Source organism: Protopterus annectens, chromosome 4.part1 (assembly GCF_019279795.1).
Source record: "Protopterus annectens isolate FY-2018-M chromosome 4.part1, PAN1.0, whole genome shotgun sequence".
NCBI classification, from domain to species: domain Eukaryota; kingdom Metazoa; phylum Chordata; order Ceratodontiformes; family Protopteridae; genus Protopterus; species Protopterus annectens.
In genome coordinates, this window is record NC_056734.1 from 309,098,976 (window position 1) to 309,125,465 (window position 26,490).

At 38.8% G+C, this 26,490-nt stretch overlaps 1 protein-coding gene across 1 annotated transcript in view; it reads left to right on the forward strand.

The window, feature by feature from the left end:
- Positions 1 to 26,490, forward strand: part of LOC122800843 — a 1,417,490-nt gene that overhangs the window by 421,560 nt on the left and 969,440 nt on the right. Inside the window, exon 9 of the mRNA XM_044070157.1 lies at positions 19,056 to 19,205. Coding sequence (XP_043926092.1) covers positions 19,056 to 19,205 — 150 coding nt within the window. The remainder of the gene's footprint in view (positions 1 to 19,055; positions 19,206 to 26,490) is intronic.

A 26,490-nucleotide genomic window follows, 5' to 3' on the forward strand; every position in this document is an offset into this window, starting at 1 on the left:
ATTCCTTCTCAAATCTTGCTCTGCTCCCTCTCCATAAAACCCAGCCTGTTCTCCGTAGTATTATCACTGCTCATTACCTCGCCTCACATCACCTCATCACAATACAAGATTTTTACAACACTAACCATGCTGTTTCCCTCCTGTATCACCTTACTCATCATCCTCTCCTCATTCCTAGCATCCCTGCCAGTAGTAATAATAAATAAGCACATCTCAACCATTTCTCCAACCTCACTTATCAACCATCTTCCCACTAGCTGTTCAAAAATCTCTTCAAGCTTATTTCCCATAACAACATTCCACTGTTGTCACCCCAAAATACTAAAAACTGCCACTGCCAAAGTCAATGAAATATTTCTATCCATGTCTGCTAAAAATGCCACGAACAAACCATTTTTCTCAACCATACATAAATGTTGTGACACCCACCCCAACCCAGGTTACAACCATCCCCTAAACCAAACAATATACCTTAAAAGTTTAAAACATAGTCACTCTAAACCTTAGAAGCATATGCAACAAAAATCACAGATTTTCATGCTTGGATGACTCAACACTACCAGGACATCCTAGCCACAACAGAGACATGACTAATGCCTGTAATAAAAAAAATACTTAAATATTACCCCTGGTTATAATATTGCTAGACTAGACAGAACACATAAAAAGCAGGTGGAATAGCTATAGTCTTCCCAAACATGCTCACAGTAACTCCTCGTACAGGCACAATCCCACATTTTTGAAAAGCAGAAATCCTACTCTCATTCCTAAAGCGTAATAGAGCTAAGAACATATGGCTTGCTATGTTATATATCCCCCTAGGACAGAACATTCTAATACTTGAAAACATACTATCCAGGATAGCAGATGCAATCACAAATACAATTAACCCCCCGGGTGATGTAAACATTGACTGGCAGCCTTTATCTGCAACTTCAGCAGTCAAAAGCATGAACCTCTTTGGATTTATTCAAATTACTAATACACCAGCACGATATGGCAAAAATAACTCCCATCCATCTATACTGGACTGGATTATGGTTACCAATCCATATCATTTTATCTTCTCAGGTACCTTCCCTGATACTTTAAGTGATCACCTGCCAGTGTATACCAACAGGAGTATTACACAACTAAAAAAGGAACATAAGCTCAAAACTACCCATAATCTCTCCAATTTCTCCAAAGAGTCTTTCATTGAAGCTCTGAAAGCAATTAACTGGTCCATCCTAAAAAGCCTCCCCCCTTAAATGATGTAGATGAACACTTCAGTGCAGCATTTTTAAATATGTTAACACCTTAGCCCTACAGCATACAAAAAGAATAATAAACAGTCATACGCCATGGCTCACCAAACAGTGCAAATACCTTATGAAAGATAATGGCATAGCATGGATTAACTGGCAAATAATACAAATGACAAAAATTGGCAACTATTCAGACAGCTACAAAACCAAGTCAAGAAACAAGTTAATAAAAATAAAGAGTACCATTATAATCACCTACAAGATAGCCATAAAAACAACCCTAAACAATTTTGGTCCTCCATGTTCTCTCTCATCAACCCATGTACAGAAAAGGGACCCGGCCCATACCCAGACATTTCCCCTCTTCAAACAGCTACCTATTTTAAAACATACTTCATAGAATGCAAAGCTAACTTAACCTTATACTCAGTTAACACAAAACCTTAAACACATCTTACTTCCCCTACCTTAGACCCTAGCACATCTGCTTCACAAAACCCACCTAACTGCAAACTCTCCAATACACACAGAGACACCTCCACCCACTTTACCTTTAAACCAGTTTCCCTCCACCCACTTTATCTTTTAACCAGTTTCTATAACTCTCATAAAAAAAGATTTTACAAAAACTAAAACCTTGCTCCTCTTCAGCCGACAACCTTCCTCCAGAGTACCTATATCTAGCTACAGATGCAATAGCATAACCTATCAGCATTCTTATTAATAAATCAATAACAGAAATCTGTGTCCCTAACTTATGAGAAATGGCACATATTATCCCCTTACATAAAGGAGTTAGTTCCACTGACATTACAAATATCCGACCAATAGCCATCATGTCTCCCCACTCTAAAATCATTGAAAGCTGTATATACAACAATTTCTTCACTATTTCTTACAAAGCAAACTAATCACCAATATACAACATGGAGGAGTTCAGCCAGACCGCAGTATCTCCAGTGCATTACTATAATTTACAGACCTAATCAATAAAGCTTGCAACTGTAATAAACCTGTATCTACGATAATTCTAAATCTATCATAAGCCTTTGACATGGTCTCTAACACTAAACTTATCAATCAATTTTCTTCTGTGGGTCTATCATCTCTATCTATTCAATGGTTCTTTAGATAGCTTGCCAACAGAAAACAAGCTGTAAAATGCCAAGGATCCATCTCTGCATACCTTCCCACTTTCACAGGGGTCCCACAGTGATCTTTGGCCTTCTTCTATTCAACATTCTTATCAATAACCCACATTCATCTTCTTTTGAAGGCACTTTGATTCAATATGCAGATGACTCTACCATTATCTGCTCTTTAACTCACCTCCAAGAAATCACTCAGCAAGATGTCATCTCCATTGAAACCTGGCATAGAGGAGTACAACTCTTAGTCAACCCGCAAAAAAAAAAAAAAAAAAGTCTTCCTCTTTACCCCAAAAACTCACACTCCTAACAAAGCATATTTCACTATTTTTATCAAATGGCACTAAAATTTAATTAGAACACCATACCAAACTGTTATGAGTCATAATAGATGATCATTTTAATTTGACCTCCATATCCAAAGCAATATAAAGAAAACCTATCAAAACCTAGGTATGGTCTACAGAAGCAAATATTTTTTGAGCGCACCCACAAAAATTACTCAAGCCAACACCTACCTTTCTACTGTGCCTACTATCTGGAGCACCAGTACTAACCAATTTATGATCCTCTATAAAAAAGTAAACTTGGAAGCTGCTACAAGAAAATTTCAAAGTTTGCTTCAAATTCATCCTCCTTTACCCATCACTGGAAAGCTCTGCTTACCCTTAACTGGCTGGAACTCCCCCAACACCTCTCCTACATTCAACTTAAACAGTACATTAAATAATACACAGACCCTTATCCTCTCCAGCTCTTACCCCATTAATCAACATATATTTCCCTAAAAGAACTCTCAGATCAAAAGACAAACAACTTCTCACCATAAATAAACCAAATAAAAAAGAACCCCGTTGCACAAACCCTATATTCATATTCATTAGCAAAAAAAAAAAAAAGAAAAAAAAATGGAACTCCTTACCTTTAACCAAGAGAACTATCTCTAAGTCACCGATCTTTAAATGCTCCCTAAAATAATACTATACAAAATCTTGGACTTGCTCCTATGCCAATCCTGGCTAACATACTCGCTATACTTCACTTACCACCCTCAGATTAAGTCATACCTCACAACCCCCTCCAACCTCCTACTGCACTCCTTTCTTTTGTTTTTTTCCACTGCCTTACCTTATCTACTTCTTCTCTGAGACCTTTCCTCTATCTCTTTCGCTTTCCTCCCTACTCACCTGAGCTACCTGAAGACACATTACCCTGTACTCTTAAAATCTCCTTTTCTCTCCTTCTCTCTTCCTTTTCCAATAATAATATGAACATCACCTCTCATACTAAGACATCACTAAATTTCCCCTCACTTTCTCTAATCATGTAATCCCTAATATCTCTTTTAAATATTGTATAAGAATTGGCTCAGGTCTCATTTATCACACTTGGTCAAATGTAATTTTCTTCCTAAACATTGTACAGGTTGAAAGTGATGCTCAAAGGAGATTTGTTGTATTAGAATATACGTTGTGAGATTTTTCTTCAGCTTTTGGTCATAATTTTGATTTGTGCATCTAATCAGTATATATTTCTCTTTTGTAAGTACTTTAAAATTTAACCAGTTTAACAACTATGCTATCATAATAGGCAGGGATTGGAACTGAACACTCTAATGATTTTCTGATAAGTAAGGGTCAATTCACAGTATCAAAATACTTAACTCATTGTTTCCTAGAATAATATAGTCAATAAAGCACTAATATTTTTTATCTTGGTTTAATTTCTCCATATCCTTTGGGTTTATAGTAACATGACTGGCATAGACCTCATCCTTAAGTAAGGGTAGGATTAAAGTTCATGAAATTAGTATTGTTTCAGTCTTTGATGTTAGCCAAAAGTGGTCTTTGCAGCACTTGCAATGTGTCCAGAACTGACACCTTCTGCAATTCATATGGACTGCCATGTATTGGTAGCATATGTAAATATAACTGTATTTTTTATGAGACCCACCATTGATCCTACTACTATTGGAAGTGTCTAGCTATCCTTCTTCCACATTGCTCTCATTTCTGCCTGCAGATCCTGGTATTTTTTTACTTTGTGTCTCGCTGTATGTAAGACACTGCAATCACTGGGTGTAGCAATTTCACCAGTCAGTGCTATGTTTAGCTTCTTTTGTTGGACTGCTATATCTGGTTTTCTCACATCTATTTTTGGAATGTTAGTAAAGGGTGATTCCATGTGAAATAAATTTCATAATTTTTTGTAATGTTTTGGGACTTATGTTTTCAAATCTTCTCAGCTACTTCAATATTGTAATATCCGCACAATCCGTAATGCAACGGTTTTACAACATCAATATGCCTTTCAGCATACAGACCCTCTGCCATTAGTGTATCATACCCGGCAACAAGATCAACAATTGTTTTCAGTTTTCTATTTTACAGAACCTGCATTTGTCTGTTTCTCCCATGTGCTCAATAGACTTTGCAAACCAATGTGTACTTAGTCCACTATTATAGGCCACCATTACTAACCATTAATCTTTTGGTTTAAATTCACCGCCCCTTAACCATCCCTGCTTCATATCTTGATCAACATGAGGTTGTCCCAGTAGTTTTTGTACTAAGCACAATATTTATACTTTTTTCTACATTTCTTTATTGCTTATTCTGTAAGAGTACACTCATCTACATACGGTTTTACTATACTCCTGAGTTAAGAACAATCTTCAGGGATTTTAAGGTCTAATTTCTGAAGTCTTCTTAAAATAAACTTAAAACAGATATATCATAAAACTAAAGCAGCATGGTAGCATCTGCAAGCTGTCATGGTTTGCTTGGCTTAGTCAGCAAAATTATCAATGTAGGATTTAAAGGCCTGGAGGCATTACTCAGTTTTTGCAGACAGTTAAGAACATATGATATATTGTTCATATTAATATTAGTAAAGCAAAAATGAAGGATGATATTGCCTTGATGAAGACAGAATATCTTAACAGTGGGTATTAGTAAATGCATGACATTAAAACATGATGGATAATATGAAAGCATTATATGATATAAATGCTAGTCTGGTAAGTGGTTATGAATTTTAGCAATATTTTCACATCTGGATTAATATGATAATATCTAAGAGATCTACATGCATACGAATAGAATCATTGCATATACAGTATTGAAATACACAATTTTGCCACTTATTCTTGTCATCTAGCATGCATTATTATACAGAATGATATTACTGTTTTGAATTACTGTTATGTTCTGTACATAGTTTGCACAGTCTGTGAAATATTTCAAATAAGCAGTGTGCTTTCAGTCCTTGTCATTCACCACTGGAAAGCTTTTAAAGAGATGAACAGTTCTCTATTGATACCTTGGACTTATCTTGTATACTTGCAGAAATATAAGACTTTGTTTGACAGTAACGCATTTTTGTTGATAAAATGCTATCTTTCTTTGATAAGTTTGCAGTGATAAAAATCAGAATTAGTGTATAACTGTTTAATACTAAAATCAAGGGTTAGCCCATTTTATTAAACAACTTACATATTTTAAATTTCTTTTACAAATGGCATCATTTTGCAAGATACTGCTAATCATATAATGTGTTTTTAAATAAAGGCTTTTGAAAAAAAAAGAATAGCTCTAAGAAAGCAAATGATTTCCTGGCTTGGATGATATCAGGAAGCAACAAGGCTGATCGCCTCCACTGCACAAATGTGAATGAGTTAAAATTGTTTAGAAATCTAATTGAGATATACATTTATGTTGATTCTTATAATGTCTATCTTCTTCTATAACCCATTTAAACCTTATACACATTTTCTGTCATAGTCCTTATAACCCTTTACCTAGCCCTCCTTCTCCACCTTCACTACTCCTAGGCTAACCCTCACTCTCCTAGGTTGCTCTCTCTTTTAACTCTCCCTTCCTCAGACTCCCAACTGCTGCCTTTCTACCTACTGTCTCCTGTTCCAACCTACTACCTTACTGATTGTTTTTTCCACTCTGCTTTCACCTTCCTTGGGTCTTCCCCACTCTGTTCACCCTGCGGGCTCACTCCGCTCCCCTGCCCTACCCCCAAATTCCACCCACCCCCAGTGATCCTACACTTATACCTCACTAAACACTCCCTTTTTTTCTCTACCTATCACAAACCTCCTCACCACTAGGCCACTCCCCTATCTCTTTCTTTCCTACTTAATCTAAATTACCTCTCCCTTTAATTACTCCATTACCTATCCTAACCATCCTCTGCACTCACTACTTCCCATATCTACTTCCCATTCAACCTCCATTACTTTCCCTTTGCTATTCTTTTTCTATACCCTGCTTAATCTCTTGAAACATCCTCATCTATTTTCCTACCTCACTTACACAAACAAGCTACTCTCATCTGATTCTACTTACTGCCATATCACCAACACACAATACTATTTTCACATACATCCTACTCTTAACTACCACAATAGCCTCTCTGACCATACCTTATTCACTGACCTTCTTTGAAAATCTTACTCTACTTGAACAAAACCATCATTTCCAACATACTTTACCTACTTCCTTTATGTACACCCTCAACCACAGTAACATAACCTGTACCTCTAACTATATGCTACCAAAATATCACAGAACTACCCATGTGACTTACCTCACCACCAAATAGAATTTTAATAATTCCCTCAAGACCCTTAAATTCCTACACTATCCCCAGTGGTACCTTCTCCTTGACGGGGACATTCATCCAAACCCTGGCCCCAATACTAACAATAACCTTGATAATGTAACCTTACCTAAACCTTCTACATTAGCTAAAGCACCTAACTCCCTCATGATTGCTCACCTTAATATTAGAAGTCTTAACAATAAAATTCCCCACCTGCATGCACTCCTGGACTTGCACTCATTTGATGTTCTATGTCTTACAGAAACCTGGCTAAAACCATCTACTCTAGACCAGGAAATTACCCCTCCAGGCTATAACATCTTTAGATGTGACCACAAAACCAAAAAAAGGCAGGGGTATAGCCATTATCTATAAACCTAATCTCCAAGTATCCCTCTTTAATGAGATTCCATCACTACACACCAAATCTGAAATACTGTCTACCAAACTCCAAATCAACAACACCAAATCTATCCACCTAATTTGCTTGTATCTTCCCCCTGGTAACAATACTAATACTCTTGAAAACTTTCTTTATCTCCTCTCTACCCAACTACCCCAGGAAACCATTGTACTGGGTGATTTCAACATAGACTGGCTAACCTGTAGTTCTCAGGACCCAACTAACCACATAAATCTTTATGGATTCTCCCAATTAATAACCACTCCTACTAGAATCCACAAACCTAACAGGAAAGAATCTACTCTTGACTGGATCCTTATTAATAACCACCCTAGCAATTATACTCCAGGAAACCTTCCCGACAATATTAGTGACCATATGCTTACTTACATTATTAGACAAAAATGTCATATCCCAACTACTCACAAACTCAAAACTTCCCGCTCAAAAAATTATTTAATCCTGATAGTTTCCTGAACGAACTGCAAGCATGTGACTGTTCACCACTTACCCATGTTGAACTTGATGAGGCTGTGACCTACTTCAACACTAACCTTCTTCAAATTCTAGACTACCACGCACCTTATCACTCTACTAGAATAAGATCCAAATCTGCCCCATGGCTAACAAAACAAACTAAGCAGAAGATGCTCCTCAGAAACAAAATATGGGCTAAATGGAGAGCTACCAAATGTCCATTTGATCACTTCCCCTTTAAACAGCTAAGAAATGCCACCAAGAAAGATACTCTTAGAGACAAAAAAGACTACTACCTACACCTCCAACAAACTAATCAACAAACACCACAAAAATTTTGGTCAGGGATAAACAAACTTCTTCAACCAGGACACTCAGCTACTCCTGCTCCATTAGGTTTCAACCATAATAATATCAACCAGATCCCTGATGCCTTTAATAAATACTTTACAGAAGCCATTCAAACCCTAGCCAATTCTGTACCCCCACCTTCTGCTTCCCCATCACACTCCACCAAGACAACATCTCCTACCTTTCATATACAACCTATTCCTACATCTTTTATTCTTAAACTGCTTAAAAAACTTAAACTCTGCACCCCATCTGCGGACCGACTCTCATCTGAATACCTACAAATTGCCGCAAAAGCTATTCATTACCCCATATCTATACTCATTAACAGAACTATCTCTGAAGGCAAAATCCCTACCATTTGGAAAGTATCTCACATTATCCCACTACACAAAGGTGGATCTTCTATAGAGCTTTCAAACTTTCGCCCTATTGCCTTACTCTCCCCATTAGCTAAAATAATGGAAAAATGTATTCATAAACAACTACTCAACCACCTTCTACAAAATAACCAACTAACCAACTGCCAACATGGCTTTACACCATTTCACAGCACAACAACTGCCCTTTTATCCTTCACTGACTCTATAAATAAAAATTGTAACAATAACTCCTTTTCCTCTGCACTATTTATTGACCTGTCAAAAGCCTTTGATATGGTTAACCATAACTTACTTCTAGACAAACTAAAATACCATTCTCTTGATCCACTAGCATTACAATGGTTTAGGTGTTATCTTCAAAACAGAAAGCAAGCAGTACTTTGTGATAACAATCTGTCTTCATTACTCCCAGTAAATATTGGAGTCCCACAAGGCTCTATCTTAGGTCCCCTTCTTTTCTCCTTATTTATTAACAACCTCCACATGGACATACCTCAAGCCACCTGCATTCAATATGTAGATGACTCAACCTTAATCTGCACTGCTAAGAACATAGCCACCCTCCAGTCCCTCGCCCAAACCATGTTTCAAAATGTGGAAAACTGGTTTTTGAAACTGCCTCCTCCTTAATCCCAAAAAAACAAAATTACTGCTTTTTACCCCAACTCAAAAATCTTCCACACCATTCTTCTCTATAACCTCTAACAATGCTACTAACATTACCCCAGATACTACCACATGCCTACTAGGGGTTACAATTGACAATTGTCTTAACTATGATCACCATATCAACGCCACCATAAAATCTGTTAACAAAAAACTTGGTACTCTCTATAGAATCAAACCCTTCCTTACCCCCATAGCCAGGAAAACTATTGCCCAGACCCACCTCATTTCTACTCTTTTCTATGCCTCTGCTATATATACTAACCTATCTAAGAATAACATCTCCAAACTTTCTACCTGTTATAATAGCATAGCTAGATTCATTACATGTACAACCTTTAAAACTCACCACTGTCTTAACCTCAAACAACTAGGATGGCTAGAATTGCAGAACCACATACTCTATCAGCAGTTACTTATCACTCAACAGATCCTACATCACCCCAATAATACCCCTATCCTCACTAATCTGATTTCACCACACAAAAATCTAGCTACCCTATGTTCTGCTAATAAACTCCTGGTCTCTTTGATTAAATCTAATAATAAAGCTAGTGACTCACTTTTCACAAACACTTCAGGCAAAAACTGGAATCAGCTCCCTCCTGAACTATCTAACCTACCTTTTACTTTTCTATTCAAAAAAACATATTAAAGAACATCTTAAAACTCAGTGGCTTTGTCCCTGTGCTAACCCAGACTGAAATTTATTTCCCCTCCTAATCATACCCTTTTCTCCACCCCTCTATCTTAAGCCTCTAACCTAGGCCTCCTAATCATGCTTCTTTTCTTTTCTTTTCATAGTAAGAGGAAATATTATAAGGACTTTACTCTGTTGTGCTCATACCCACTTTGTGTTTAGTACAGCTGCCATTCTTTACCTAAAAATAAATTATTAGCATAATGTCTATATTCTATAATTACATTACTATACATTTGCTTTTAACCAATGCTACCACTGTACTGTTTTCTTACATGGCCTAGTTATATATTGTTAACTTTTGTTTTACTGTTTATGCTTGGAGCTTTTCTCCCCAGGCCTCTACTGAAAATGGACTCAAATCCAGTTAGACTAGCCCGGTCAACAAATGTAAAATAAAATAAAATAAAATAAATAAATGTTTTTCCTACGAAGAGAAAAGGGTTTACCTTATTTTCATCACCCCACAGGTCCTGGTAACTTCTTCTTCTTCTTTCGGCTTTTCCCAGTTAGGGGTCGCCACAGCAGATCACCTTGTCCGCACATTGAATGGCAGTGGAGTTTTACAGTGTCGAGTTGCCAGCCCGGCGCCCAACCTTCCACAGAAGGCACACTCACACGCACACCTAGGGCCAATTTAGAGTGTCCAATCCACCTGCAGCATGTCTTTGGGATGTGGGAGGAAACCGGAGCACCCGGAGGAAACCCACGCGACCACAGGGAGGACATGCAGACTCCGCACAGAAGGCACCCCAGCCGGGGATCGAACCGGAGAACCTCTTGCTGTGAGGTGGCAATGCTAACCACTGCACCACCGTGGCCGCCCTACCCCACAGGTCCTGGTAACAAATTACTTTTTCTTGATGATGATAGAAATTTCAGAGGTATAGACTTGAATATAATTTAGAACCAAGATCCTTATCAGAATATTCACTGATACGGTTAAAAATGTTGGTGTAACCAAATTTAGTTCGGGTCTGGGGACTGGTCCCATGTGTTTGCCAGAATGATAAGAGTGGGTAACAAGTAATATAAATAATTCAGTCTTTCTATGCAGTGCATCAGGATAACAAAATTGTTTTGATATTAGATGGTCTACTTTTATATCTATAATAAAATGTTATTAGTTAACAAAATGGTATACATTATATGCTGTAGATTAAAGCAAACAACCACATTTGAAGAAAGTATTTTTAAAATTAAACAACTCAAAAGAAAGCATGATTCAATTAAAGTTACTTCTTTCACTTCAATTGAAATATGAGTCAGTTACATTTGCTTCTTTGCATCACAAGTGTGCAACCTAAATTTAATTCACTGCATACAACAGAATTTTCACTTTCTGAATCTAAAATCCAAGCCAAACATACAGAATTTGCCTCATTTGTTTACCATTCTTACTGCTGCAGTAGTCTGTGGATATATTCAGTGAAGGATACATCAACTGTCAAGCTTTTAAAACCTTTAGTACTTTCCCACAATGCAACTCTTATTGCCTATAGGTTAAATCCTTTTTGGTATGAGCTATATGAGCAGCCAGAGTGACAAAACATTGTTAGCTCTTTCTTGCCACCTCATGGAGATGCAGCTGTGAGGCTTCTCAGAAAGATCAGTTGTCCTAAGGCTTTCTTTTGGACAGATAAATCTCCTTTGGGTAACCCTTCCAGACTTATATTTATGCTTTTATGAATAGTTGGTATTTTTTCTATTTTTTTTAACAGAATTGTGATATATCTCTTTAAGAATAAAATTTTTTTAGTAATGCCAGAAGCAGTTTAATAAAGGGCTGCCCTTTTGGTTCTAGGATTTGTTTTCTATGTTTAAACTGTATTTTCAAGCTTTTAAGACTCAAGTATAACATTTTTAATTTGATAATTGTGTCAGTCATTGAAGTTTGTTCGATAAGGACAATCCTTATACTGTGTGATTACTTATGTATAAGTCTATATTATCTCATGAAATCATCACTTCAACGAATGACATTTTATCCGAACTGCCATTCAACGAAGCTCCTGCTAATTATATATACCATCTCCAAGATCACACTACAGTGGGGAAAGGAAAAATTTCCTGATCCCTACTGTGATTTCAGTAAGAAAAGTTCTACGAATGGATTTTTTGATGAAATGCCATTCGGTGAACTGTTCTTTTGATAATATAAGGATCACTCATGATAAATTACCTGCACATTTTTAAGTTAATCACTTTACTACTTTACCAGGATTGCATCTGTACTGCTGAATGACAGAGTCAGTTCATAAATGGTTTATCCCATGTATGTGTCTCCTCAAATTATCTATGTGTTAATCCCAGTTATTCTCATTCATTATGGGTAAAATAGAATTATCAACCATCAGATGGGTATGGCCAGTCTCTAATCTGATAGGATAGGTTAAGTCAAGCAGTAAAAGAGGAATGGGTAATGTTTAAAATTCCCCTCACAGCAGCTAGCCTAGTACTTACTTATGAGCCTATAATGAGTTCATTTCTGGGAAAGTACCTCTGTTTTCTATAGTAGTATTGCTGTGTGCTGCATGGATACTAAATTGTGTTTGATTTTGGGACTTTTTGAAGGTCTGTGCACTGCTTGTATGCGTAGAGTAACAACTTACCTTCCGACCAACTCCTTCCACAATATCTTACTGACAATCAAGCTCCTTCTTCTGCTACAGCATAAATACTTACCAGATTTGTCCTTCTCCCAATGTACCTAATAAAACAATGTTAAAACAGGAGCTCTCAGCATGATATAATTCAGTGCCTCAGCCATTTTGGGTGACTTTGCAGTGGCCATTGCTGGTTGCTTATACTGCTTACTAATTTCCTCAAATCTCTCTTCTGTAGCCTTGCTGGTCACTGTGGACTGTGGGTCAAACTTGTCCTCTTTGGCTGTTCCAGCATCCAATGTGGGCATGGGGGTACCATCCATTTTTAGATGCAATTGACATTCTGGGAAAATCTTCTTGAGGTAGCTGGGGAAAACATCTCTTGCTTGGGATGATATTCCTTCCCTTACTCAATCTTTCTCCAAGGATATTCCCAGGCAAAAGAAATAGAAAATTAATCATACTGATAAAAGAGAGGTGGTTTCTGTTTTTAAAAATGATGTTCTTACTTTAGCCACAAGTTTGCTGCAGACTGCCAGTACTGAGTACCACGTGCTTCCTTCTCTTCCTTATTCCACCACATTTAATGATGAGGATGTTTCTTCGGATGACTTTGAAGTGGTCAGAGACAGGAGTATTTTACCTGAGGGTTCTATAGCCTAGTATTCTTACTCTTTAGAGTGAGCCTGAATTTGTACAAATGGAGGCATTCTCCTTTTCTGAAACTGTCTGTAGAATGCAAGCTGCATTTTTGTGGAAGAGGGAGATGTTCTCCCTGAATTGTGCAGCTACTGTGATTCATTAGACCAAGAAGCCCCGAATATTGTACCTATTACTCCAATCCTGCTAGCCTTGGAGGATGCTTTCATTGATGCCTGCAACTCTCCTATCACCCAGTCATCAGTACCTAAAAAGGTGAATAAACTGCAGAAAGTATCCCAAATTAATAAATGTCTTTTTCTCTTCTTAAAGAAAATATTTCTTCTCCTTCTAATGCTGCAAACAGAACTCCACACCACCCTTAACCCTGTTCCTAGAAATAACAAGGTTAAGCTGTTGCAAAGACTGGGTAAAAGACTCTTTCTGTCTTTTGCTTTAGCCTTTAAAATACTTAATAATTAGAACTACATGTGAATGTTTATACTAAAATATGCCAAACACTTTTGAGATTTTCTGCTTTCCAGAGTCTTATTTGAATCAGGTTATATCTAATCTATCTCAGGTTTCTAAAGTTGCCTTAAAAAGTGTGTATGATTGAGGGGTCTATATTATATGAGCGAAAGTTCATATAATCAAAAGCTCTAATGAGCAAAAATCCCAGAAATCAAAAATGATATTGGGGGGGTGGCCTGTCCCCCCTGCTAAATATATATTACAACTCCGAGATCGCACTACAGTGAGGAAAGGGGAAATACTCCAATCTTCACTGTACTGCGATCCCACAGCACTCATCTCAATTTCCAGGATTTTTGCTCATTAGACCGTTCAATTATATGAACTTTTGTTCATATAATATAGATCCTGTGTGGGATGATACTGTTTCCAGGGCTTCTGCTTAGGCTACAGTCTTGAGATGATTCAAAGTTAAGAATTTTGAATCCTCCTACCTTGGAATGAAATTTTTATTTTGGCTTTCATCTATGCTGGTCCTCAATCAATGTGGGGAGAGGGTAAATTAATGTATGGAGCTTCAGGGTTTTTTAGGTCCTTCAGGTTCTTCCCTTCCAAACTCTCTACTCCCTTTAAAACACATAAAAACAAGCAGTGCCTACTGCTAACAGACAGAAACCTAAGAAGAGGTGACAGGAGAGGATGAATAACAATTCTAAAAAGCAAGGAGTTTTTCTTAAAAAGGTCAGCTCCCAGCCATAGAATGATTATGCCAAAACATTAGTCACCTTTCCTCCCCTGGCATCTTTAATCTGGAAAGGAGATGGGTCCTAAAGCGGATGCAGAGACTATATATCATGAATTACAGCCAAAAGTTCTTTGATATTGTGTTGTGGTCTGTCTGATCTGTCCCGCAATCCTTTTCACTTTTGTTGCCTTTGAAACTGCCCCTCAGCAAAATCTGAGGAATCATTTAATACTTTGGCTGTGATTCATGCCATAAAATCTCTACATCATCTTTATACCCCAGTTCCTTTCCATATTACAGAAAATTCCACAGTGATGTGGTACATAAACAAGCAGGGGGCACCAGATAATACTCTCTGTGCTGGACAGGCAATGATAACTAGGGAGTTATCTGTTTAGCACTCATTAACTCTTTAGGCATCCTACTAACTAGGGAGTTATCTGTTTAGCACTCATTAACTCTTTAGGCATCCTACTAACTAGGGAGTTATCTGTTTAGCACTCATTAACTCTTTAGGCATCCTACTAACTAGGGAGTTATCTGTTTAGCACTCATTAACTCTTTAGGCATCCTACTAACTAGGGAGTTATCTGTTTAGCACTCATTAACTCTTTAGGCATCCTACTAACTAGGGAGTTAGCTGTTTAGCACTCGTTAACTCTTTAGGCATACTGATAACTAGGGAGTTAGCTCTTTAGCACTCACTGACTCTTTAGGCATCCTAATAACTAGAGAGTTAACCTGGTCCTCTATTCATACATTTACAAAGCTCTACAAACTGGATTCCTTTTCCAGGTCCAGAGAAGGCTTTCTAAGACCATTCTCCAGGGGCTCCTAGACCCTTATCTTTCCTTCTCCCAGGTTGGATAAACTTTGATATTCTACCCAAATACTACTGGAGCAGAGAAATATAAGCATAATAAAGTTGTGCAAGTTGCATTTGCCTATAAAGTATATATTTGAATTCTTCACTGCTGCTGTAGCCATACCATCCCCTTTGGTTGTATATGCATATATCTAGTGAGATATAAAGTTGGATTTTTGCTATTTTTATCTTGGTTAAGTTTAGGATGGGTTCCACATTTTTGGTTAGGTATAAGGAGGGCCTGATAATTTACAACTACTTATACAGCTTCCTCCAAAAAGAATTTAACCTATAGGCAGTCAAGCTGACACTGAGGGAGAGAATGCAAGCTTTTAGATGGTTGCTATATCCTTGGTAGGATATACCCATTGGGTACTCCAGCAGTAAAGAATTTCAGTATCTACTGTTATGGGCAAGTAAAACTCCCAGCTATATTTTCTCTCTGAGCTTCTGGCTAGCCTATAAGAAATAAATCATTGTTTAAACAATACTTTATCAGTGTTAGTTATTGCTTTTCATTAGAGGAAGTCCTAACACAACCTTACAACTCAAACTGGGTAAAGCTCAAGGACTTCATTGTTTGATGACACTTTCAGCTGAAAAAAATCAAATGGCATATTTTTAAGTTATATAAATATATTAAATGTGACAGTATAAATGATAAACATATAAATAAACGAAATATACTTTTTATTCTTAAACCAAATTATAACCCCTTTCATTAAAGTCATGTCATACTATTATCTAACTCATTTTGCCATCTGATGTTTTCCTAGCCAGTCTCAAACTATTCAGACAAAAGGCTATATTGCAGAAGCTGAACAAGAGAGCTAAGTAGCTGAAAATTCTCATGTCTTTGTATCTGCTTTTAAGTTTATTAATCTTTATCTGTTTTATGTGTTTTGCTTCTTGTTTTGTGCATTAACAGTTTGCATTAGTTTTAGTTATTTTAAATCATTAAATTATTTTAAATAAGTGTCTCTTTAGCTTAACAGAGGGCACACTCACCTTTGGTGATGGAACTTCAAAAGGCTATCCATTCTATTCCCATACCAGGTAGATGGATTCATTTTTCAATATGGTCACTTCAGTGTAGCAGAATGGAGGTACTGCACTCTTAAGTGTGTCATCCTTTGGATGAGATGTAAAACTAAGGCCCTATCTGGTTGAGGTGTCAGATGCTTAGGTGGGTGTAAAAAATCCATGGCACTCATTGAAAAGAGTAGTAGAAGTATCCTGGTACTCCAGCCAAATTTTCCCTAGACAGTATGGATACCACCTTGGGTCCCCCTTGAAGAGATTCCTTTGACCTAGTAGGACTAGCTATGTCATCAAAGTCTAAAGAAAGAAAGAATTGTTGCTTCTGACATATAAATTCTGGGTAAATTGTTGGAAGCTTTTTACTCCTTTATTCGGTAAGTCTAGTAAATCACTGCACCTTTTTTTTTCCTTTTAAGTAGTCAAACTGTGGAATTTAATGTTGGTTCTTTTTTACAGCCTCAGGGTATTAAAAAAGGGTAATTGGCTTAAACTGAACAAGAGAGCAATGCTGCTAATATTGTTCATTTCTTTTTCCTCTGTTTTTAAGCTCATTTTAATAGTACAAACCTGTTTTAGCTGTTTTCCTTCTTTTTGTCTTAGGTTAATAGTTTCCATCTGTTTTAGGTGTTTTACCTATTAAGTTATTTTATATCATTATTTTTGCTGTTTCTGGCCCTACAGAATATAGATAAGGTGTTGTAAGCTTTTTAAGCCTTTATTCAGTAATTGCAGTAAATTGCTCAAATTGTTGCCTTTTAAGTGGTCAGTCTGTGGTTGTCTTTTTCTGAGATAAATTGACAACCCAGCTGAGCAGTAAAACTTCTGATTGCTTACAGGTGTGGTTATGACTTTAGTTGGTTTACCTTCATAAGGTCGGAAGTCTGTTGTACAACATACGAAAGTGTGAAAGTACAATGGCACGGTTTGTACGTCGAAACCCATAGCTGTGAATTCAAATGAGCGAATGCCAGTGTGCATTTGCTCATGTGAATTCGGCTTTCTGAAGGTTGCACTACAATGGAGGTTAGAACATGTACTCCTTCCCTCATTGTAGTGTGATCTCATAGTTAGTATGTTTAATTAGCAGGGAATGTGAGGGGTGAAGCCCCCCACCACATGAGGGTTGCAGGGGGGCTTGCCACCTTGCATAACGGTGTTGGGAGAAATCTGGAAATATCGGGTGTTTCGAACATATTTGACATTTCCAGATTGTGGAATTCATTGTGTACACTTTTGCTGTTTTCAGCAGTTGAAAGTGCAGTTCCTGATGTTTTGAGTCAGATATTTGACCGGTTGCATCTTTTATTTATGACCTAATGAAGGTAAACCTTTTAGTTAATTGCTATTGGTGTCTGAGGCCCAAGAGATTTTTAGTTGGTACTTCAGTCTATATCTGTTTTAGCTGTATTCCTTCTTGTTTTCTGTTTTATTTTAAATACTGACATATCTTATAGCTGTTTCAGTCATTAAGTTATTTTTAAATCAGTGTTTTTCACAAAGATGTACCATACGAGTCTTTTCATTCAGATTTGGGAATGGCTTCACTAATTGACAAGGGCTTTTGTCAAAGTAATACAACTGTCTTGTGGGCATGAGCCCTCGGAGCAACATTAAAATTGACAAATATGTTTTGCCACTCAAGACCCTTTTAATACAAAAAATAATAAAAAAAAAATAAACAAGTCAAAGGAATGTCAGAGGCATCAGAAGTGCTGAGAACTGTTTTTTTTTTTTGTTTGTTTTGTATCGTCTGCAATCTAATTTTAACTGCATCCAGCAGCATGTACTTCACTTCAGTCCAATCTTATGACAGGTGACAAAGTGTATTATTTTAATTTCATAACAAATAAAGAAGGTATATTCTGTTGCACTGCATTTCCAACAGAAAGCCAAGGTGAATAATACATGTTTTTAACTGGTGCATTACAGTATGGTAAAAATCACATTTCTCTTTTAACTTGTTCTCCATTGAACCCTTATGTGCACCTGCTTAGAAAGGACTTTGATCCTGAATGCATGCAGTTTTACAGAACAGTGCAGAAGGGGTTGAGTATAATCTACTGCAACTTCAATATATTAACATTATTTTTTTCACTCTGATATTTGTTATTGAAATGTCATATGTGTTTTCTTTTATAAAAATAAATATCGAAGGCATCTAAAATGATTATAGTGTTTTGTGGGTGTTAACTTGTAGGTGTGATATTTGTAAAATAAATGTCAGAAGCATACAAGGTGCCTCTGAGTGTTAACTTTTTCTTTCTTTGCGTTATAACTTTAGCTGGTGCCTGCGTCTGACAATACTGAACATTCCTTAAAAAAGCCTGACATTATTTTCTTAGTGTAATTTATTCTGTTTTCTCAGCTTATATGAACCTACCTAGCTATCAAGCACTTTATTCATGAGATGGGGTAAGAGTGCATGTTGTTTGCTATAACACATTAAGCGTAGTGCTTCTTTGAGAAATATCCTATTTTTTTTCCCTGACCATTCAATATCTGAATAAACTGCTGCAAGCATTTAAACCTTTATTTAATAAATCCAGTAAATCACTGTACTATTTTGCCTTTTAAAGTGGTTGAACTATTGGGAGTTAAATACTGGTTTTCTTTTTGAGAGAGAACTTAAGAAGCCATATGGATTGCTTAAATTCTCATGAAGTTTTCATTTGTTCTTTTTTTTTATTTCTCTACAGCAAATATTGGTTGTGCATCTAAGAATTCCCCACTGTGCTGTGCAGACATAAATAATGCATGCACACCTAAAGGAGCCAGCTGTAGTTGTGATTCTGCATGCACACATTTTGGAGATTGTTGTTCTGATTACACAAGAGTCTGTGTGATTGGTAAGTGATTCTAATACCAGGTACATTATGGTTGCTTTTAAGTGCAATGCATGATTATCTGCATTGATCGGATGACTAGTCATGTGTTTCTAGTTTCAGATATGCATTTATTCTTTTAAGTACCAAGTGTGTTTATACTTCATATAAAATGCTTTGCTGTACTAATCAGCATCCTGATATTTTGGGAAAACATACTTTATTTAAGTAAGTAGCATCCTGCACACTAAATATCTCCTCTTCAATCTTTCACTCATTTTTGTTACTTTTCTTGTTGAGCATGAAAAACTTTTCAAAATTATCCTCTGTCTTTTTAGTTATGTTCTCCTTTCTGTTTTGAAAAATATATGTACTATTGAAATCATTACTTCATAAGTCATTGACACCTATGTGGTGTGGAATGTCACACATATGGCAGCCTACACACATCTTGAAGTCCAAAGCATTTTCTGAAAAATAATCTTAAAAAATATTGCATAAACAAATTTAAATATTTTGTCATCAATAAAAATAGCATAACTATACATATAGTAAGATTATCAGTAAGAAATATTATCTATACACATAATATTGCATTCATAGGGCTGGATTCATGAAGGCTTGCACGGAGTCTAAGAGTAGAGTAAGACTCCAGACAGGCAATATGTCTGCCGAGCGATTCAGCAATAGCCGGCAGGGGCGTGCATGAGAGCTCTAAAACTACTCTTGCACGGACAGTGTTATGTTATGCAAATTTCCTCATTTGCTGCTGAAAGCTATGCAAAAGAGGTAAATTTGCGATCCAGGAAACACTAACCTGTTCGAGTAAGAGTAGAGTTATTTGCAGAAATGTACTCCGTTGGTAACAGAGTACCGTTCTGCAAATAGCAAAACAGAGCTATGACAGCTCCACATAAAGGATGCATCCAGTTGAGGAAGCATGCCAATGGCTAAATATAAGGCCATTGGCATTTTTATCTGTTTCAAATTAATAAAAATCATTTTTTCCCCAATCTACGATGTTTAAGCGTAGCGCAGCACCGCTCAAATATGCGGCGGTATAAAAAACAGAAAATAAAAAAAAAGCCAAAAATAGGCATTCTTATTAAAAATATTCATCTGCCATGCAGGTGTATGGCAGGCTGAATACAACATGGCTACTGAGTAGTGGTTGCTAAGGGGGGAAGCTCAGATTGAGAGATGTAACCAAGCATTAGTAGGCAATCATATGCAAATGAGGATAGTGAATCCCAATTTTCCCTGCCATGTGAGCCATGTCCCTAGAGTGTAAGTGTAGGATTAGGGGAGTAGTAGAGTAGAAGATAGGTGACATCCTGAGGGGGGTATGTATGAAAGCCTGTAAGCTTATTGGAGCAGAGTGGCATGTGTTTGCTGTGAGTTACTTAGGACTGGAAGAGGCGTGTCTACAGTTGTCTTAACTGAAACCCAGAAACTGAAGGTGTATGCTGTGGATATCACTAAAGCTTCTTGCAAAGGTACTTACACTGTGTGCACATGTGTGCACACCTGTAAACCCGTCTAAGCCTGTGTGCACATGTGTGCACCCGTGTAAGCCTGTGTAAGGCTGTCTAAGCCTGTGTGCGTGGATATGTACCTGCCTAAGCCTATGTGCACGCATGTGCACTCGTGTGCACTTGTTTGCATGTCACTGCCCCCTGTGGAAATGGAAAGGGAAAAGGAAGGAAAAGAAGTAGTAGGAAGTTAACCAAGGAGAACTAGCAGAGCTGCTAGGTGAAATCAATCAGAATCAGCCAATTACACAGGCAGTACACTAGCCCAGCCCAGCTCAGCACTAAAACCTCTGCAAACAACATTCCCCCATGTTTTTCTCAGAAACACTGCAACACTGCAGTATACAAAGAGAAGTGAAAACTTAAAAACTTAACTGAGCCAAAAAATGCCATTGCTATTATAAGGCAACATGTGCAAGATGCTGAGGGTGGTGCCATTGTAAATGCTGCTGAGCAGCCCACAGTGAGGAGACAGAGAAGAGTGTACAGACCCAGGGTTACCTACCAGTGGCTACATGAGCTGGAGATAGTGGAGTGCTATAGAGTGGACAGAGACCTCCTGCAGCAAATTGTTGAGCTGTGCAGGCCACGCCTCACACACAGAACCAACAGAGGGGAACCCATCCCAGTGAAAACTAAGGTATGTGTTGGCCTAAGAATACTAGCAACAGGTACCTTCCAGAGACCAACTGGTGATATGATGGGTATTTCACAGGCATCAGCATTCAGGGTACTGCACCAGTTACTGAATGCCATGTCATCACATGTCGATGATCATGTATATTTCCCCAATTCCCGTGAGGCATTGGCCAGCAATATGCATCTCTTCCAGCAAATAGCGGAATACCCTGAGGTAGTGGGTGCAATTGACTGCACGCACATACATATCAAAGCACCAGCCGGTGAGCGGGGTAGGGCCTACATCAACCGCAAGGACTTCCACTCCATCAACTGCCAGGTCATGTGCGATGCCCAGGGCATAATACTGAATGTGTGTGCTGGCTGCCCTGGAAGATACCAAGATTCCCATATCTGGCATCTGACGCAGCTGTACCAGACATTTGCCAATGGGGACATCCCTGATGGTCACCTAGTGGGGGATGCTGGATACGCTCTGGAGCCGTGGCTAATGACACCCATCAGAAATGCACACACACCTGAAAAAGAACACCATAATGAGGCACACGCACAAACATGATATGTAATTGAGCATGTGTTTGGGATGCTCAAGTCACAGTTCCGGTGCCTGGACACATCTGATGGAGCCTTGCAGTACTCACCAACTACATGTACCCAAATTGTCAGGGTATGTGCCATGCTACACAATATGATCCTGCCAAAATAGCTGCAGCAAGAACAGCATGAGGCACAGACAAACAGCCCCCCACCATTGCCAAGGCCTGCACAAGCACAGTGTGACTCGGAGGAGGAACAACCTGAGCCTGACCCAGTAGGCAGAAGGAGGTGTGCCCATTATGCCTTGGCCTTGGCAAAGAGGCAACACATAGCGCATACACTGGCTCAGTAAGAACCCTGGAAATGATACGTCTCTCTGACTCACACATAAAATAAAAGGGATGCCTAACTTGACACTACCTGTTTTCAAACATGTATAGGGAGTGTACTATGTACTTCTGACATAGGCATTCCTGCAGCACCACCTGAGGCATGATTGCCATGTTTTAAGCAATATAAAGCAGTGCTAGGCAGCTTTTCTCACTAATTAGTATATGTAAACAAAATTTCCCACGCCAACTAGTGCAACATCGGGCAACGTTGAGCAATGTTGGGCAAGGTCGGGCAAAGTTGAGCAAAGTCAGGTAAACATGCTCATATCTGCTTTACTGTTCCTTAAGCAGTCTGGTCTGCCCAGCATGAAAATAAAAAGCAGTGACAGAGCTTGAACCCAGGATACTGTGCACTATAGTCACAATACTGAACAACTAAGCCATGACAGCATTTCAGTGGCACAGACACAGCAGGACAATTGTACACTAATGCAAACACAAAGAAATACTGTAGCATGCCCCTAAAGAGGCATATGGATAACCTCCCCCACAGGCCTATGCAGACAGAGAACAGCAGTCCAGGCGGTGTGATATGGGTTGGGTAGGCTACGAAATGTGTATAAATGTGTATAAGTGTCAGGTGAACCCCTCATCCTATGTACACCCACAGTAACAATCAGTGTGCCCCCTGGTAGAAATGTACAAATAATAGCTGTCCCCCCTGTATGTAGAAATGTTGATAGATCTATGCAAAGTGTCTCATGGAAGCCCTGCAGGCACAGCATGATCCCTGTTGATTTATGACACAAAGGTGAGCCCTGCTTTAAAAATACAACTTGATTTTCCACACACATATAGTATAAATGTCTATACCATGCGTGCTCACACACTTAAAATGTAGTGGATTTCATTCAGCATCACACTGAAAGGTCATACTGGGCATCCTCACACACTTAAATAAATGAAGCAAATGTCAGGCAACAACATACTGAAAGGTCATACCGGGCATGCTCACACAATTAGGCTAAATATGGAGGTGATAATAAGGGATCTATGGACAAATGTGGATAGTCATCTCTCCTTACAGAAATACATTCACAAAGTGGTCAGAAAATCATGCTTTGTGTTCACACAACCTGCCAAGGTCTGTGCATGTAGGTCAAAGGAGGTTCCCTCTACTCATCAGTCATCAGACCCGTCAGAGAGTACCACAACACACTTGCGATGAATCTGATTAGGCACCGTCAGCAGCTGGAAAGACCACTGAAGTACCTCAACAAGAGGATTACTGGCCTCAAACAGTTGTCCCATGCAGCAAGACTAAATTTAACCCAATGTGTACTTTGTTGCATACTGTCTACTCAGGAGATCTCTGCACAACAGAAAGGTCCATGTCATGGCAACACTCAGATCTGTTCTGAGTTACAGCTCAATGGCACTAAATATACAGACCCAACTGATATTGTCAACATCCTGGCAGATAGGATCAGTGTTAACTTTACCCCCCTCTAACCCATGAAAGAGCAAATCACTATAATGGAAGACTGCAGAGTTGCTGTCATCATGGCTGCACAGGTAAAAAACACTCTCCAAAGCCAGTATCACAACAGCCATGGGACCAAATAATTTCCAGGCTGTGTTCTACACAAACCACAGAGCGAACAGGCACCACACCGACGTACCATGTTCAGTCATAGCCACACCTCAGGCTTTGTGCCTGCTGAATGGTGCACAGTGTCGGTTATCCCACTACACAAGGGTGGAGACACCATGGACCCCAGGAACTAGCGCCCCATTAGCCTGATGAGCCTACCCTTTAAGGCCATGGAATATATCATCATACAACTTATAGAAAAATACATTTGTAATCCCCAAACCCTGGACCACAACCATGTTGGGTTTGTAAAATGCAGATCATGTCTCCTAAACCTGGTAGATGACATTGAAGCAGTCACAAGAACCGTAGACAAGGGTAAGGTGGTTTGCACAGCCTATGTAGATCCTGCCACGGCTTACAACACCACCCCACACTCTGTAAATATAGATAAACCCACTAAACTAGGTATAAATTGCTATGTCACAGGATGGGTTGCCAACATGCTTACTGACAGAACTCACACTGTGAAAGTAGCAGACTCCATGTATGACTTTGGACCAGTGACAAGTGCAGTACCACAGGGTCCAGTCCTCGGTCTTGTCCTGTTTAGTATCTACTTCCCTGAAGTCAACTTTAACATGGAAGGTCTGTGGCTACTGAAGTTTCCAGATGACTTCAAACTAGGAGCCATAATTGTAAACACTAAAGATGTGGACATCCTACTAAAGGGCCTCACTGAGACAGATGGATGTTGTCAAAGCCATGGGCTCAAGCTCAGTGCCAAAAAGTGCATTGTCATCCCCTTTGTTAAAAACTCTGTAGCCATGAACTACAACATAGGCAGTAGTATGCTTAACACTGAAAGTGTGACAAGAGACCTTAGGTCACAGGTGGACAGTGAACACAATTGTGATAATCACATCCCCACAGTAGTCAGGAAATCCTCCTATGTGGCACACCTCATCACAAAAGGTATCTCATGCAGAATAGAAGAGGACATTGTTCCCCTCTACTCATCACCCACTAGAGCCATACTAGAGTACAGCGCCCCTTTTGCTATATACCTCACAAGGCAACTACAATAAACTGGAAAGCCTCCAGCAATACCTCACAAAGAGCATTAGTAGCCAGAAATACATGCCATACACAGACCATCTCAAAATGCTCCAGCCGTACTCCCTTGCATATTGCCTACTCAGGGGTGTTCTCTGCCTAACATACAAAGCTATATCAAACACAGATCTGTTGAACATGCTCCATGTAAAACACTCACATTCCCTCTGATCTCCGGATGCAAAACCATGAGTGAAATACAAAAGGAAGGGGTGTATCCATTTACCTTATGGATACCCACACCTTCAGGTTAGTGACACAGCATGAGGCCTTGGAGACCATGCAAGTGCAACTAACATTGGGCAAAGCTGCTTATCAGATTGTAGCCTGTTACAGATCACCTACCTTGTCTCAGGAACCTAACTCAGTATTCCTGAGAACAGTGGAAAATATAAAGGTCCTATCAAACACCATTATATGAGGAGATTACAACTACCCAAACATTGAGTGTGAGAATTACTCTTGTACAACGTCTTTTGCCCAATGTTTCGTAGAGTTTAAAAACTCTAACACTCTGGAACAGCTGCTCACCACACCCACTAGAGGTGACAACATACTGGACCTGATTATCACCAACATGGGGTACCAGTGTACCACAACAGAGATAAACCCCTCACTGGTAATATCAGATCATAAAGTAATCACACTGGACATCTACATCCCCTCCCATCCAGCAATGAAACCTCTATGAAGACATTTTCCAAAGCAAACTTCACACTTCCCAAGATCAAAGTGGAAAGTTCCAAAGCCCCCTTGCTATAGGAAAATGCTATACAATCTGCCGAATCATTTACAAGTGCATCCTATGAGCATCTACAGGGATGCATGGATCGAGACATCCCGAATAAAAACAAGATGCACTCCTCCAAAAATAAGAAACCAATCTGGTGGTCATCGCCCATAAATAAGCTAGACAACAGCAGGAGGAAATGAACACATGCTAGAGCAAACTTAACAAAAGGAAAGGCGTCACTGATCATTATTAGGAAGAAACAATGATCACTCATAAAATAATCCAAGGCCAGTTTCTAAAGACAAATTGCCAAGGAATGGAAGAATAACAACCACAAAGCCTTCATTAGCTATACCAAACATGTAGGTGGCAACTTCCAAATATGCTGTCAGCTACTGAAAAATGGCAAGACATACACTGAATCAACTTACATTGCCCACATCCTGGGGGACAAGTTCAGTGCAAACTCCCCCCATCACCCCCAAAAGGGCCTGTGTCCATCCCAGGAGAATGCAGAGCCCCAGACTTCATTGACATGCAGGTAAAACAGCCTTCTCCAAAGCTAAGAACACGGCATCAATGGGACTGGATGGTGTCCCAGTCTGTGTCTTACACCAGCTCTGAAAGGAACTACACCCTCACCTACATTCACTGTCCAGACTCAATCGTACCACAGGCTATGTACCCAAAAAATGGCATACACTAACAGTCATCCAGCTCCACAAAGGGGGTGCCACAACAGAACCTGGAAACCATTGCCCTATAGGTCTACTCAGCCTGGTCTGCAAAGCTATGGAGCAAATTATCATAGAACCCATAAACAGAG